The 14,710-nt window shown below is 52.1% G+C and overlaps 1 protein-coding gene across 8 annotated transcripts in view; it reads left to right on the forward strand.

Annotated features, from left to right (window-relative positions):
- Nucleotides 1–14,710, forward strand: part of PTPRA (protein tyrosine phosphatase receptor type A) — a 147,784-nt gene that overhangs the window by 129,522 nt on the left and 3,552 nt on the right. For 7 of the 8 annotated variants that reach the window (XM_008256241.4, XM_017341731.3, XM_070052009.1 and 4 more), the window contains 9 exons: nt 1,652–1,749; nt 2,998–3,117; nt 3,813–3,979; nt 4,442–4,577; nt 5,159–5,308; nt 6,757–6,850; nt 7,149–7,225; nt 7,734–7,868; nt 14,519–14,644. In XM_008256241.4, coding sequence (XP_008254463.1) covers nt 1,652–1,749; nt 2,998–3,117; nt 3,813–3,979; nt 4,442–4,577; nt 5,159–5,308; nt 6,757–6,850; nt 7,149–7,225; nt 7,734–7,868; nt 14,519–14,644 — 1,103 coding nt within the window. The remainder of the gene's footprint in view (nt 1–1,651; nt 1,750–2,997; nt 3,118–3,812; nt 3,980–4,441; nt 4,578–5,158; nt 5,309–6,756; nt 6,851–7,148; nt 7,226–7,733; nt 7,869–14,518; nt 14,645–14,710) is intronic. The other variant, XM_051845207.2, reaches the window with a different exon arrangement.

The following is a 14,710-nucleotide window of genomic DNA, read 5'->3' on the forward strand; positions in this document are numbered from 1 at the left end:
TGTATTCCTCCACCTGGGTACACCAAGACTTAAGATTCAACATCAGAGACTAAAATGTAACCCCCCTATTTGATTCGAAGTTTTAGTCAGGCCTCTCATGAAAATACCGTGAGGATTTGCCATTCTCTTCAGTGCAAGCCTTTCCTAGCCTGGCCGCCACCCCGTAGATTCTGGAGCTTACATCTTTCTGACCCGTTTGCTGCCACTCTACCACTGCACAGCAGCCTCGGGAGAACTCCTTCCAGCCCTGGGCTGCTTTGCTCCCTTGCTTTAGCCCCCGGCCCTCTGCCCAGAGTGCTCCTGCCTGTGCCCCTCTGAACCGCCCAGGGCTCAGATGCCACTTCCACCAGATTTTCCTGATCCTGCCGCAGGGCAGCACTGCCTCTCTGTGCATCTTCCACGTGTGGGTCCACTTCTGTCTCTTTCTGTTTCTCTTTTTTAAGATGATTTTGCTTCTGTTTTTACCTAAGGGAATTCAAGGTTTTAGAAAGTCAAAGGGAACTGTAAGACTTAGAAAAGCAAATTCTTCTCCCCTTTCTTCTTCTCAGTTTTAGCCCAGTTCCCCCAAGGCCACTGTCTTGACCCATTGGCTACTTCTGGTGGGTGATGGTCACCTAACCCTCTCCAGAGCAGCTCACCCTCAGTCACAAACGTCCCCCTCCCATCTCCCAGTCGGTCAGTCAGGTTCTGGGGTAAGGCAGCATTATTATTTTGATACTTACATTATTACAAGTGGATAAATGTTACTCACGTGGGGTATTAGGGCTGCTTTCTGCAGTTTGTTCCCTCTTTCCGAGAGTTGATGACTGCCCTTTTCCCCTGGTCATTTGCTTGTCTGCTTGCCTACCACTAATTGGCCCCTCAGCATGACTAGCAGTGTATATCTCCTCTTACTTCAAATACACGAGGGCTACATTTTTTAAGTTTGATTTTCTTGGGGGGAGGGGGTGTCTTGGGATCCTTCCAGAACCTTCTTTTTTTTGTTCCACTGGGATTGGTTGCCTTCTAATCTCTGGCAGTTGTCCTGAGCTCTTCCTTTCATAAGACCTTTGGAGTTCCGTCAGCTTCTCTGCTGTGTTAGGCTCCATTTCTTTCTCTTTTTTTTCTTTGTTCCCTCATTTTTGTTTAGAATCTTTTTGTAGCTTCCTAGAAAAGTGTTTGTGGAAGACAAGCAAGTCACCCAACATTTCTGGGGCTGGTGACACCCACCTAAGAGTGTGATAGGAAGGAGTACACGCCATAGGAAGCGCTTAGTTCTCTGTGTGGCTCATAACGCAGTGAGCACTCATGATTCCTAGTCCTCAACTATAATGTCCTTGGGAGACCCTGTGCTCCATTTATTTATTTTTTTATTTATTTATTTATTTAATTTGAAGTCAGAGTTACACAGAGAGAAGGAGAGGCAGAGAGAAAGAGCTAGCCATTTATATTTTGACATTTTCCTGTCCCCAGTCCTAGTGAGGTGCCTGACACATGCACAGTGGATACGTTTGGAATAGGCAGTTACTAGGTAGCTGAGCAGATGGCTTAGATGTTACTGGGGACTTTTAGGCATGGGCTTCCAAAAGTCAGGAATGGGTATTCCTAATTCCCCAGTATCCTCCTCCTCTTTGATGTGTGGTTTCTTTGTCTTTGCTGTTGGTCACCTTAGGACCAAAAGAAGAAACAGTGAATGATTTCTGGAGGATGATCTGGGAACAAAACACAGCTACCATTGTCATGGTGACCAACCTAAAGGAGAGAAAGGAGGTGAGTGGAGAAATTCAAGAGGAAAACCCTCGATACAGGCCTGACCAGCAGAGGAGCTGCTCTGTGGAGCTCTGGGTTCAACCTGGCTGTGTACCCTTTGTGACTGCTTGGCCAGGATTTCATCCAGACACAGGCATTGTATCCACCAGGCTTTCCTGTGGCCTGAAGCCTCAGAGGAACCTCAAGGGTATGCATGGGTCATATTCCTTGCATCTGATCACCAGACAGCTCACCCTGGTTCCAAAACAGCCCAAAAGACAGACTCAGGTCATTAGCTAAGGAAAAGCCACAGGGGAATTTTTCTCCCATGGCTTCCCTAGTTCCTCATTCCCTGGTTTCCTGCCCCACCTTCTGCGGCCTTTAGTGTGTATCCTAGAGTTGGAGGAGGGAGCTATATGAGCAGAGACCCTGAGGGGTACGAGGGAATCAGAGGCTTCATCCTGATGCCATAGGCAGCCTTCTGAATGCTCCTTTTCCTCTGGTGGCTGCCAAGTCAGTCAGTGCTCATCACTGGGCCACAGCCAGCGCCTGTCCTGGGTCCTGAAGAGGCCCCAGAGAGGAATCCCCATGTGCCAGTCTTTCTCAAGGATGGACCTGAGTCACCTTGATCACCATCCTGGGGCGTTTCCCCCAAACTCTGCACTGAAGCATCTGTCTCCTCCCAGCACAATCAGATATGTGAGGATTTATTTTCTCAGCATTTAATTTTCATTGTGGGATCCTTCTCAGAATCTTTTTAGTTGTCAGCATTCCACAGTGCCTAGAAGGGATAGTGCTAGGGTTGGGCCTTAGGTTACTTTCCTCCAGTCACACCTCTGACTCTTGGAACTGTGTGGGCCCAGGTGACAAAACAGATGTTTAGCCTCTCCTGGCAGGTTTACCTCAGTCCACTGCTGACCTCTTCCTAGACAGATGCTGGTTCCAGGGGTGCAGACAGCTTGCCCCAGAGCATCACCTGGGGCATTGTGGGAGTGCAGGTTTTTGCAGGTAACATGGCTTTAGAATTGCCCTGAACTGAAGAGGTGGAGGGGAAGATTGGAAAGTATGGGGCTGGCACTGTGTCAAAGTGAAATTGTTCTAAACAAGGTGGAAGCTGAGGAATTTGGGGAAAGCACAGATCCAAGGTGAGGGAAGAAGCCATAGACTCTCTGGGGTCTTTAGTCTAGACTTTGTGGTCCCTTGCCTTCAGGCCCTTTGCACCTGCCAGGGCAGCCTGAGGTCAGGGGATGCATGTCTGTTTCCTTCCAGTGTAAGTGTGCCCAGTACTGGCCAGACCAAGGCTGCTGGACCTATGGGAATATCCGCGTGTCTGTTGAGGATGTGACCGTCCTAGTGGACTACACAGTACGGAAGTTCTGCATCCAGCAGGTACTGTCTCCTACCTCCTGTCTGTCTCCATTCTCATTTAGAATCTGCTGACCACCAAGATGGAAGGAACAGGCTTGATCCTGCCCCTCTTCCTCTGTGTGGTCAGAAAGTGCTGAGTGTACAGTGCGTTAGGATTCTGAAACCAGCAGTCAGGCTTCAGGAAACTTCTCTGTCACTGCTAAGGAAGTAGTGTTGTGAGGACCGGGGAAAGCACACGATGAGATGGCGTGTGACATCTCGGATGTGACCGAGTGCCTTGGGGCCGTGCTGGGAGCGGGGCAGTCTCCTGGTGCTGACTGTCCTCCTGTCCTACTCCAGAGGCTGCTAGCATCAGGGGTGTGGTGGGCATCCCCGGGCCTCCACAGCAACCTGGAGGCTGAGCAAATGTTGCCCTCAGCCAAGGGGCAGGAGGTGCCGTGGAAGGGAGACTTAGCGCAGGTTAAGAGCCCTGTGTTTCAGCTCTGACCCTGCCATTTACTTCTGGGACCTCAAGCAGGCCATTTAACTCATCTGGCTTTCACTGTCCTTATCTGTAGACCACAAGTAGTAGTAACTGCCCTGCCCATTCTCTGGACAGACTTATAAACTTCCCTCCACACCTCCCCGTTGTCACTGCCAGCCACAGCTCTCACTCTCTTGCCCCTGCTGCTACCCCTGGCTATCAGGGCCAACCATAGGCTCTCCTCACTTCACAGGTGGGCGACGTGACCAACAGAAAGCCCCAGCGCCTCATCACTCAGTTCCACTTCACCAGCTGGCCAGACTTCGGGGTACCCTTCACCCCGATCGGCATGCTCAAGTTCCTCAAGAAGGTGAAGGCCTGTAACCCTCAGTATGCAGGGGCCATCGTGGTCCACTGCAGGTCAGTGTAGCCTGACCCTTGGCTCCCCACATTCTGCCCCCATGGCCAGAGCAGGGGAACAGCCGGGATTCTGGCTGAGGAAGCTGACACAGAGCAGATGAGCTGTGGGGACCCAGGGCCACAGCCAGAGACTCCTCGGGTTCCAGTTCCAGGGCTGGGTGGAGGATCTGACTGGAGAAAAGAGGGAAGGGCAGTCCTCCAACCTGGGAGTCAGGAAAACCTGCTGTGAACCCAAGAGGTGGGTGGTGTGCTGGCCATGTATGCTTGGAGCTTTCAGACCCTTGTAATTGTTAAGGTGCCCAGTCCCAATAGCTGTGGATCAGAGAAGGAGAATCCAGCTCTGCCCCATTGAGAACTAATATTTAGAAGCCTGAAGACCAAGCCCCAGCCTGTGCTGCCCCTCCCCATCTACTCCCACAAGGCGTGCGGCCACCGCGGTAACACCGCTGCTCTCTGCCACAGCGCGGGTGTAGGGCGCACAGGTACCTTTGTCGTCATTGATGCCATGCTGGACATGATGCACACAGAGCGGAAGGTGGACGTGTACGGCTTTGTGAGCCGGATCCGGGCACAGCGCTGCCAGATGGTGCAAACAGATGTGAGTGATCTGTGGGTGAGGTGAGGGTGGAGGCTTCCAGGGCAAAACATCTGCCCACCTTGAGGATGCACTGAGTCTCTCGGGTTATTTGAAACAAGCATCATACTGTGTAGTGAAGGGCCCTTAGAAATTATATATGTAAAGAAACAGAGCACAAAGGAGGTTATGGGTTTGTGCCTGGGGAGTTCAGGAAGGCAGATTTCCTTTGTACTGGACTTTAAGGATGAAGAAACAGCCCCTGCGAAAGCAGCTGTGCCAGGCAGCTCAGCCATGTCCAGGCGCAGCAGAGCTTGGCCCTGTAGGAGGGAGGCTGGGTCAAGACTCTCGTAGGCTCTCTGGTTTCTGGCACCCTGGTTTGTCCTTCTCCAGACTCCCGACACTCAAGGCAGACTGGGACCCTCCCTCCCATGTCAGGCTCTAGAAGGACTCGTGTACTTCCCAGCCTGCTTCACTGAGCTGGGACAATAAGAGTGAATTGTATTATCCCTGTTAGGGTCCGAAGAGAAGTGGACTGGAGTGGCCTCGGGTGAGAGGGGTGGGCGGGCATGTGGCTGAGAGCTCGGGCCTCACCCGTGTTTCAGATGCAGTATGTCTTCATATACCAAGCCCTTCTGGAGCATTATCTGTACGGGGATACAGAACTGGAAGTGACCTCTCTAGAAACCCACCTACAGAAGATTTACAACAAAATCCCAGGGACCAGCAACAATGGGTTAGAGGAGGAGTTCAAGGTGAGTTGAACTGGACACCTTCCTTCAGACCAAAGGATTCATGTGATCTAGGGTTTATCTGATGCTTGACTCTGTAGGCTGTGTCAGCAAATGGGGACCCCCTGTGAGGCATGCTGGCAGCTAAGGAGGTGGCTCTTCACTGTAGCCATTCTCAAGTAATGCTGGTCACTGAACTCGGGTTTGTTGGGGTGTGAGGAGCATGCAACAGTTTTGTTGTTTAGCCCTTCAGCCTTCCCTAGGGGATTATACTGTACAGGAAAAGCAAAGTTTCTGTGTAGGGCCAGATAATAAATATTTCAGGCTTTGCAGACCACATGGCTTCTGTCCCAACTACTTACACTGCCATTAGAATACAAAAGCAATAAGACAATGTAGGTGAGCTGGCTGAGAACACCTTTGCTTACAGGCAGCAGGCCAGGTCCAGCTTGTGGACCGTAGATTGCAGACTGCTGCTGCGTTAGATGGTGGCTGTCAACACATGTAAGGCGTATGTCACAGCCTCATCAATAAAAATGCTCCCAGAAGCAAGAGCTTCTGAATTGAGGTGCTGGGGGAGGAGCCCTTTCCTTAGGATGGTCCTCTAGCTGTCTCATGCACACGGTGTTCCTTGGGGTCCTGCTAGGATGCAGGTTCTGATTAAGCAGTTTTATATTAGGGCCTGCAGTCTGCGTTTCCAACAGTGTGAGTCAAATGCCGCTGGTATATTGACTGCACCCTGAGTAGCAGGGTCAAGAAGGAGCCTCAGAGTTGGGCCTGGAGGATATACATTGGAATAGCTGTTTCTGAAGAGTCTAAGATAGTCTGTAGGGGTGGAAGCTCAGGGCAGGTGGGGGGCATATTCCTTCCAAGATCCTGCAGTTCCAGGCCAGGGGAATCCCAAAAGGGTCCACCGAAGCCTGGCAGGCTGTGATTCCAAGACACTCTCTGGGTTTGTTTGAGCTTGAAGATAGAAGAAACCATGTCCTAACAAGAACACAGAAATTAAGTCAGGGGCCGGCACTGTAGCGAAGCAGGTAAAACTGCCTGCGGTGCTGGCGTCCCATATAGGCACCAGTTCAGGTCCCAGCTGCTCCACTTCCAGTCCAGCTTCCTGAAAATGTGCCTGGGGAAGCATCTGAGGACGGCCCAGGTACCTGGCCCCATGCACCCACATGGGAGACCCGGAGGGAGTTCCTGGCTCCTACTTTCAGACTGGCCCAGCTCTGGCCGTTGCAGGCATTTGGGGAGTGAAGCAGCGGATGGAAGGTCTCTCCCTCTCTCTGTAACTCTGCCTTTCAAATAAAATAAACAAATCTTTTAAAAAAAGAAAGAAAGAAATGAGGTCAGGGCCCTGGGGAGGAGAGCAGTGAGCAGCCAGAGGGCCTGGAGGTGCAGGCCCATGACAGGCAGAACCTTGTCAAGTTCAGTTACCAGAATTCGCAGTGTGTCCCAACCTCTTCCCAATTCAGAAGTTAACGTCAATCAAAATCCAGAATGACAAGATGCGGACTGGAAACCTCCCAGCCAACATGAAGAAGAACCGAGTTTTACAGATCATTCCATGTAAGAGCCCTCTCTCCACCCAGACCATTGTCTTTACCCCAGTTCCTCCCACGCCTTCTACTCAGGCGCTGGCTAATGCATGGCTTACACTTGCAGATAAATTGCACTGCCTTTTATTGCTCCCAATTCTTCAGTGGCTTCTGGGAATAAAAGAGCACAAAGGACACAAAGACTGTGTCCCTCCCGGGCTAGGAACAGGCATGTGCTTTCCTGGCTGGGCTGTGTCCACCCAGGGCCTGGGAGAAGAGGGAGAGGACAAGCCATGTTGGGGAGCCACAAGCCTCTGTCCTTCTTGCAGATGAATTCAACAGAGTGATCATTCCAGTCAAGCGGGGCGAGGAGAACACAGACTACGTGAATGCGTCCTTCATCGATGTAAGTTGCCGGTGCTCCCCCTGAGCTCCCAGCACCCCACGGAGGGTCAGCTGGGCTCGCCGTGCCTTCCTCACACACCTGCTCGGGAGGATCATCTTGGAGACACGCTGAACTAATACCCACCTACCCATCCTTGTACTAGGGCTGTCCAGCCCTAAAGAGCCGGGGGAGGGAAACAGGACATGCCCCAGTGTAACACATGGAGGGAGAAGTTCACAACACAGTCCACAGCCGGCAGGCTGCAAAGCTGACCTCTGCTCTTCCCCATTCCTGCTCTCTTCATTCTAGCTCCTGCATCTGCCCCTCCCCTCCCCTGATAGAAAGGGATCAGCTTATCATAGAGGGTTTGATCTTGGCCAAAGAGAGCTCTGCCCAGGACGGCTTTGCCTCCAAGCAGTCCCCATTCCCTCCTAGTGGCTTCTCCCACTGACTCCCAGACACCTGGCTTTTCCACCAACCTCTCCCTGGTTAACCCATGCCCCTCTTACAATTGCCCTGGCCTGTACAGGGCTACCGGCAGAAGGACTCCTACATTGCCAGCCAGGGCCCTCTTCTCCACACCATTGAGGACTTCTGGCGAATGATCTGGGAGTGGAAATCCTGCTCTATCGTGATGCTGACAGAACTGGAAGAGAGAGGCCAGGTGAGCTGGACAAGGTCCCAAGATGTGGGAGATAGAAACAGCATGAAGACGTGGTTGTGGGGCCCAGGGGTCCACTAAAGGGTGTGTTTGACCTTTTCTTTGACACATACTGTCCAAAGAACTGTTTGCAGGCACATTGCCCAGGCAGTTGGTGTCTGAGCAGTCGTCAGCTTCTCCCAGGACTGGAAAAACAGAGATCTGAGCCTCCTTTCAATTCTCAGATGGTTTGCCTGCTTATACCTTCTGCTGGAATACAGTCCTCCCGCCCCAGTCTTTGGTCTCTCTCTCCTCTCCCCTCCTTCCCGGGCAGGGCAGAGCAGACCAAGGCTCCGAGGTGAAACCCATGTGAGTGTCTCTGAAGGGGACCTCTTGGCTAATGACACAGAAGAAAGCAGCAGAGGGCCACTGCTGCCTGCAGCACCATATCGGAGTGTCACCTGAGGTCCCGGCTGCCCCGCTTCCAGTGCAGCTCCCTGCTGACGCGCCAGGGAGGCAGTGGAAGGTGGCCCAAGTGCTTGGGCCCCTGCCATCCTCGTGGGGCATGCAGATAGAGCTCCAGGCTCTTGGCTTCAGCATGGACAAGCCCTAGTAGTTGTACCCATTTGAGGAGTGAAACAGCAGATGGGAGATCTCTCTCTCTCTATCACTTTGCCTTTCAAATACATATTTAAAAAAATAAAACAGAATTTGAAAAATAACAAACTAATAAATTGATAATACAATATTCAATAACAAAAAAATCTTTTAAAGAAAAAAGTCCTCAAATGGAGTTGTCTAGGAACTCAGACTAAAAAGGAACCTCAGCTCTCTGCTGTGGCCTGGGAAGGCAGTGGAGGATGGCCCAAGTGCTTGGGCCCTGCACCCGCATGGGAGACCAGGAGGAAGCACCTGGCTCCTGGCTTTGGATCAGTGCAGCGCCAGCCATGGCGGCCATTTGGGGGTGAACCAACGGAAGGAAGACCTTTCTCTCTGTCTTTCTCTCTCACCGTCTGTAACTCTACCTGTCTAATAAATTTTAAAAAATTATAAAATGGGACCTTAGAGCCCCTGGACCAGCACCCACGCTATGTGGGGAATCTCTCCCCACTATTTGAAGCAGACTCTTTTTTTTTTTTTTTTTTTTGACAGGTAGAGTGGACAGTGAGAGAGAGAGACAGAGAGAAAGGTCTTCCTTTGCCATTGGTTCACCCTCCAAAGGCCGCTGCGGCTGGCGCGCTGCAGCCGGCACACTGTGCTGATCCGAAGGCAAGAGCCAGGTGTTTCTTCTGGTCTCCCATAGGGTGCAGGGCCCAAGCTCTTGGGCCATCCTCTACTGCCTTCCCAGGCCACAGCAGAGAGCTGGCCTGGAAGAGGGGCAACCGGGACAGAATCCAGCACCCCGACCGGGACTAGAACCCAGTGTGCCGGCGCCGCAGGTGGAGGATTAGCCTAGTGAGCCGTGGCGCCAGCCTTGAGGCAGACTCTTGCAGCCTTCACCAAGCACTCTCAATCTCAGAGACGCCCCCTCCCCCCACTGCTGGGTGGCACAGTCAGTGCTCTGACAGCACTTACTCTTTTAAAGACTCTTTCTATGGAGATTATACAATGCAGTAAATGTGTGTGGTTCATAATGCCTGGAACATCACTGAACAGAGATCAAAACTGAGAGAATGAACCTGATGAGAAAGTTCTTTCTAAGCCACAGTGTAGAGATGAGTCTCTCTCTCTCTCTCTATCTATATATATATGTGTGTGTGTGTGTGTGTGTGTGTGTATAAAATTCCCCACCTTGGAACCCCCCACTCCTCTTCCATACCTATTTTGGGACCTTCTCCACTCCCAGTCCAAGGCCTGCCACTCCTGCCTTCCACCTCCCTTCTTTGAGCTGAGACTTTATAAAGGAGTTAGAGTCCTTAACAGATCCAATTGATATTTTTTACCATATTTTTTAAATATTTATTTATTTATTTCCATCCATTTGAAATAGAGATCTTCCATCTACTGATTCACTCCCCAAATGCCTGCAACAACCAGGGCTGGGCAAGGCTGAAACCAGGAGCTTGGAGCTCCAGCTGTGTCTCCCATGTGGGTGGCAGGGACCCAAGTGCTTGAGCCATCACCTGCTGCTTCTAGAGAAGCATAACCAGGACTTGAACCTACGCACTCCATATGATATGTGAGCATCCCAGGGGGCATCCTAACTGCTGAGCCAAATGTCTACCCTGAACTTGTATTTGTAACAAAGTTCCTCTGGTGGGGAGCAGGCGTAGTGGTGCAGGTTAACCCACACTGCTTGGGATCCCTGCATCTTATATCAGAGTGCCTGGTTTCAGTCCTGGCCACCATACACTTTCTGCTGGTGCACATGGGAGGTAGCAGATGGCCCAAATACTTGGTTCCTGCCACCAATGTGGCAGACCTTGATTGAGTTTCTGGCTTGGGCCTGGCCTACCCTCTGATGTTGCAGGCAGTTGGGAATGAATTTGCAGATGGAAGATCTCTATCAATTTCTTTTCCTCTTCCTCTTCCTCCTTCTCTCTCTCCCTTTCTCTCTCTCTTTCTCTCTTTCTCTCTCTCCACCTTTCAAATAAATAAATAAATCTTTTTAAAAAATTTCTCCAGTAAAAGTGAGGATACATCAGAAATTTTTTTTACGATTTATTTATTTATTTGAGAGGCAGAGGAAGAGAGCGAGATCTTCCATCAGCTGGTTCACTCCCCAAATGGCCACAACGGCAGGAGCTGGGCCAACCTGAAGCCAGGAGCCAAGAGCTTCTTCCAAGTTTCCCACATGGGTGCGGGGCCCCAAAGATTTGGGCCATTTTCCTAGGCTCATACCAGGGAACTGGATCAGAAGTGGAGAGACCGGGACTCAAACTGGCATCCATATGGGATGCTGGCACTGCAGGCAGCGGCTTTACCCACTGTGCCACAGTGCCTTCCCCAATACATCAGAAATTAGCAAACCAGAAGCAGAGGGAGCTATGGCAGCAATGCTGGTGGCCCCAGCAGTGGTAAGAGGCCCCGCCCCCAGAGAAGGAGAGCTGGAGGGAGCCAGATGGGGAAGAGTGAAGATGCTACTCACTCACGACTCAATGGATTTGTAATCAGTTAAAAATTACAGATTATTCCCCATTCTGTACTTGTACGTTTTTTTGATGAAAGACTTTACCCATGTTTGCTCATCCTGGTATTTCATTATATCGGAATTTTTTTCAATTTTGATCAGTCATTTCATTCATTAGCCATCTGTCCCAGCCTCATGTTGCATGCCTTGCCCACAGACACCCTTTGCAGGTCTGCTTCCACCATTGGTAACACACTGTTGAAGTGGGAGGCTTGGTTAAGGTCCATGGCTTTGCCCTCGGGAAGATACACCCAAGAAACAAAGGCCAGTAAGCCAGTAAGCCACTGTGTGAACAGGAGCTGGGTGCCCTCCCACATAGAGCAGGCAGGTTAGAGCAGGGCCTTGTGTGCAGCCCCAACGCCCAGGCCCTCTGGGTCTGTGATGGACAGGCAGAGGCTGGGACAGCAAGCACGTGGATCATCTCATTCCACTGCCCTGCTATAAAATGAGACCCAGCAAACACCTCCTACTCTGTGCTGTCCCATTAGCAGGCTCTTCTGTCCTTGAAGAAAACCGTACGAGCATAGAGGGCAGTGGTGGGAAGAGGGACGGTGCACATAGGAATCCCCTGCCCACTGGCAAGCCTGCTGTCGGCTGGGTGAGGCCGTTCCCCTCTACCGCTGCTGTGCCCCATGCCTCTGCCTAGAGGCTGTGCCTTAGAAGTTCCTGAATGGAGTGGACAGGGCGTGAGCTATACTCTCTGCAAGACTTCATGGGCCCCCTAGACAAAGTTTCACTTCCTGTTGCCATTCATGTTATCCAGCGTAGCCAGCAGAGATGTTAACACAGCCTCAAGGATACCCTGAAGGATGCCTGCATTTACAGGAAGTGACCTGGACACGTGTTGTCCACCTCCCCTCCCTTGCCCAGGATAACTTGAACACCTGGCTCTCTGTCACCCTTTTGGCCCCTATTCCTGCCTTTTAGAAGGATCAGTATCCATGTGGCTGATCTGTCCACCCTTAGTCTTTCTCTTCTCAGTTTCCTCAGCCATCTAGTCCTGTGTCCATCCACAGTCTTGTCATCCCCATAGCCATACTGCCTTTGCAGTGTTTAAGGTAGCCCGCCCTGTTCCCCACCGCCTCTCCTGCGCCAGTAATTCTTGGTCTGCATCAAGTGCTTAAAGCCATCGACTCCTCCCACTGCTGACACCTCTTATTCCTTCACACTTTGTCTCCCGGCGTCTTACCTCCGTGGCACGGTCTCTGCCTGCTAGGCCCAGTGATGTGCCTCCATCTGGTAGCAGACGTTACCGAGGAAAATAACCGCGCTGACTGCCCTCACGCTGAGTTCGTGACCGCGGTTCTCATATGGACGATGAATGCCACCTTGCAATCTTACTGCTCTTCCTTCACTTCTTCCTCAAACCCCCAGCATCCCCTCCTGCCTAGCTCATCACCTCCACACCTTAGCTTGTGACCGGGCCTCATGATTCTCCAAGGAATCTGACAGAACACTCATCTTCCACCCTGAGCAACCAGCTGGTTGAAGCTTCTCTTGCTTTCTCTCCTGTTACTGCAAAGGTTCTCCATCGGTCAGTCCGGCTGCGCACTCTGCTCATGGTCCGTCCCCCACCACCGCTTCTCAAAGACGGGCTGCAGTTACCTTGTCTCTCACCTCCATCCTCCGTTTCCCCCTCCCTCTCTGGTCCATTACCCATCAGCCCTTGAGTGTTGCATTCCCACATTCACAGAGATCTGTCTCGCTGCCCTGCATTGGCTCCAGCTGCCGTGCCAGTTCCCGGCAGAACCCTCTCAGTGCTGGCTTTCCCTTCCCACCCGGCTCACCCTGTTCCTCCCAGGCTTAGCTCTGCTGGAGCAGCGTTAGCCAGGGTCGCCCGTGACCACCGTCCTGCCAGATACAAAGGTCTTCTCCTGCCAGCAGCAGCGTTGCAAGGGGTCAGCGCCTCCCTCCCCCTCAAATCACTGACTCCCACAGCGCCCCCCCCCCCCGCCCCGGCCTGGGAGCTCCTTTCTCATTTCCGTTGGGACCTTGCCTGCATGACCTCTCAACCTGAGAATATCCTGGACTCAGCCCTGAGTGCTCCTGTGTTCTCGTCTGACTCACTCTTCGCTGAGAATTAGCCAGTCCTGCGGCCTCAAGTCCTATCCAGGACGTTTAGCCTAGCGGCTGAGAAGCCTGTGCCCCTCTTTGGGCTACCTGGGTTCAGTTCCTCATCTCCTGCTTCCGCCCGTGCTCACCCTGGGAGGCAGCACTGGTGACTCAAATACTTGGGTTTTGGGTTCCTGCCGCCCACGTGGAGACCTGGATTGAGTTTCCAGCTCCTGGCTTCAGGCATTGGAGGGCATTTGGATGTCGGTTGCAGATAGGGGATATATTCTCTCTCTCTCTCTAAGTATGTAAATAAAACTGAAAAGATGGATACTGTTGGTGTGCAGGACCCCTAAATCTGTCTGCAGCCCAGTTCTCCAGCCCCACCACTGTGGACTGATAAAGTACCAACTTGGTATTTCCAGGTGATGTCAGTTAAGGATCTCCGACTTCATGTGGCCCAAATGAAGGTTGATTCCCCCGCCCCGCCCCGTGTTTCTCACCCTTCGCCAGCCTCCACCAGAGTGAACAGGGTCATTTCCTGCATCAGTCCAAATACTCGTCTAGGGTAGCTTCTCTTTACTTCCTGTTGTGCCTTAAATCCTAGCCCCAAGCTTGCCAGGTTTTTCCCTCTCGGCCCACTTTATGTGCCTTCCTGCACTAGCCGTGCTACCTGTGATTCCTCATCTCCTACTTTTCTTAATTTTTCCTCGTGTTTTCTAAAGACCATGTACATGTATGGCTGAAAGTTTGACAGTCACCAGTAGTGAAGAATCTGAAATCTTACCCAAAAATGCTCTAGAGAAACAGTGTAGTGGTGTTTTGTGCCTTGACTCGTTCCACAAACATTGAACAGATTGATTCGCAGATAGCACCTGCCAGGCCTTGTGCCGGTGCTGAGTCCAGCAGTGTGAGGAGGCAGCCCCTGCCTGCAAGCAGCAGCGGGGGAAGTTGAGCCAGGTGCAAGTAGAGGCCCCGGTGACCCATCTCCTGCTCGCCAGCAAGGACAGAGCTGCAAGGGCTTACAGATGAAAGAGCTCCGGAGAGAAGGGACTGGGGTTCCCACGGACTCTGCTGGGCTGAGGTGCCGTGGCTGGGTGGGCAGGTGAATGGGTTCAGTTTTTCTAGACCAGCTGTCTGTAGCAGCTGTCAGATGCAGAAACACCCGAGGGGCGGGGCAGGAGTTGGAACACAGACCTTCACGCCTCCTCCGCTCCCTCCCACAGCTGTTTGAGATTGAGGGTAGCTAAGAGCCCACTACCAGAATTCCTCACAGACCTTGAATAAGTAACTCCAAATGGTTAACTGATCATCTCTGGCTAATTGGAATCATAATTAGGATGGTGTGAAGCAGTGACAGCGATCCTCAAGTTTCAGTACTTCAGGGGTGAAAGTGTCAGTGTAAGACGCGGCTGTCCTGAGAGGGGACTGCTCCTGCCAGCGCTGGCTCCCCCACACCTGGCACTTCTAGAGCTCCCGTTTGTCCCTCCAGGAGAAGTGTGCCCAGTACTGGCCGTCTGATGGGCTCGTGTCCTATGGAGACATCACAGTGGAGCTGAAGAAGGAAGAGGAATGTGAGAGCTACACCGTCCGAGACCTCCTGGTCACCAACACCAGGGTAAGATGGGTGGTGGATGGGGCTTCCGTGCGTGAGCGGGGCTGCCCCTGCCTCCCTGACACCCCT

The sequence above is a fragment of the Oryctolagus cuniculus genome, chromosome 11 (assembly GCF_964237555.1).
Source record: "Oryctolagus cuniculus chromosome 11, mOryCun1.1, whole genome shotgun sequence".
Taxonomy (NCBI): Eukaryota; Metazoa; Chordata; class Mammalia; order Lagomorpha; family Leporidae; genus Oryctolagus; species Oryctolagus cuniculus.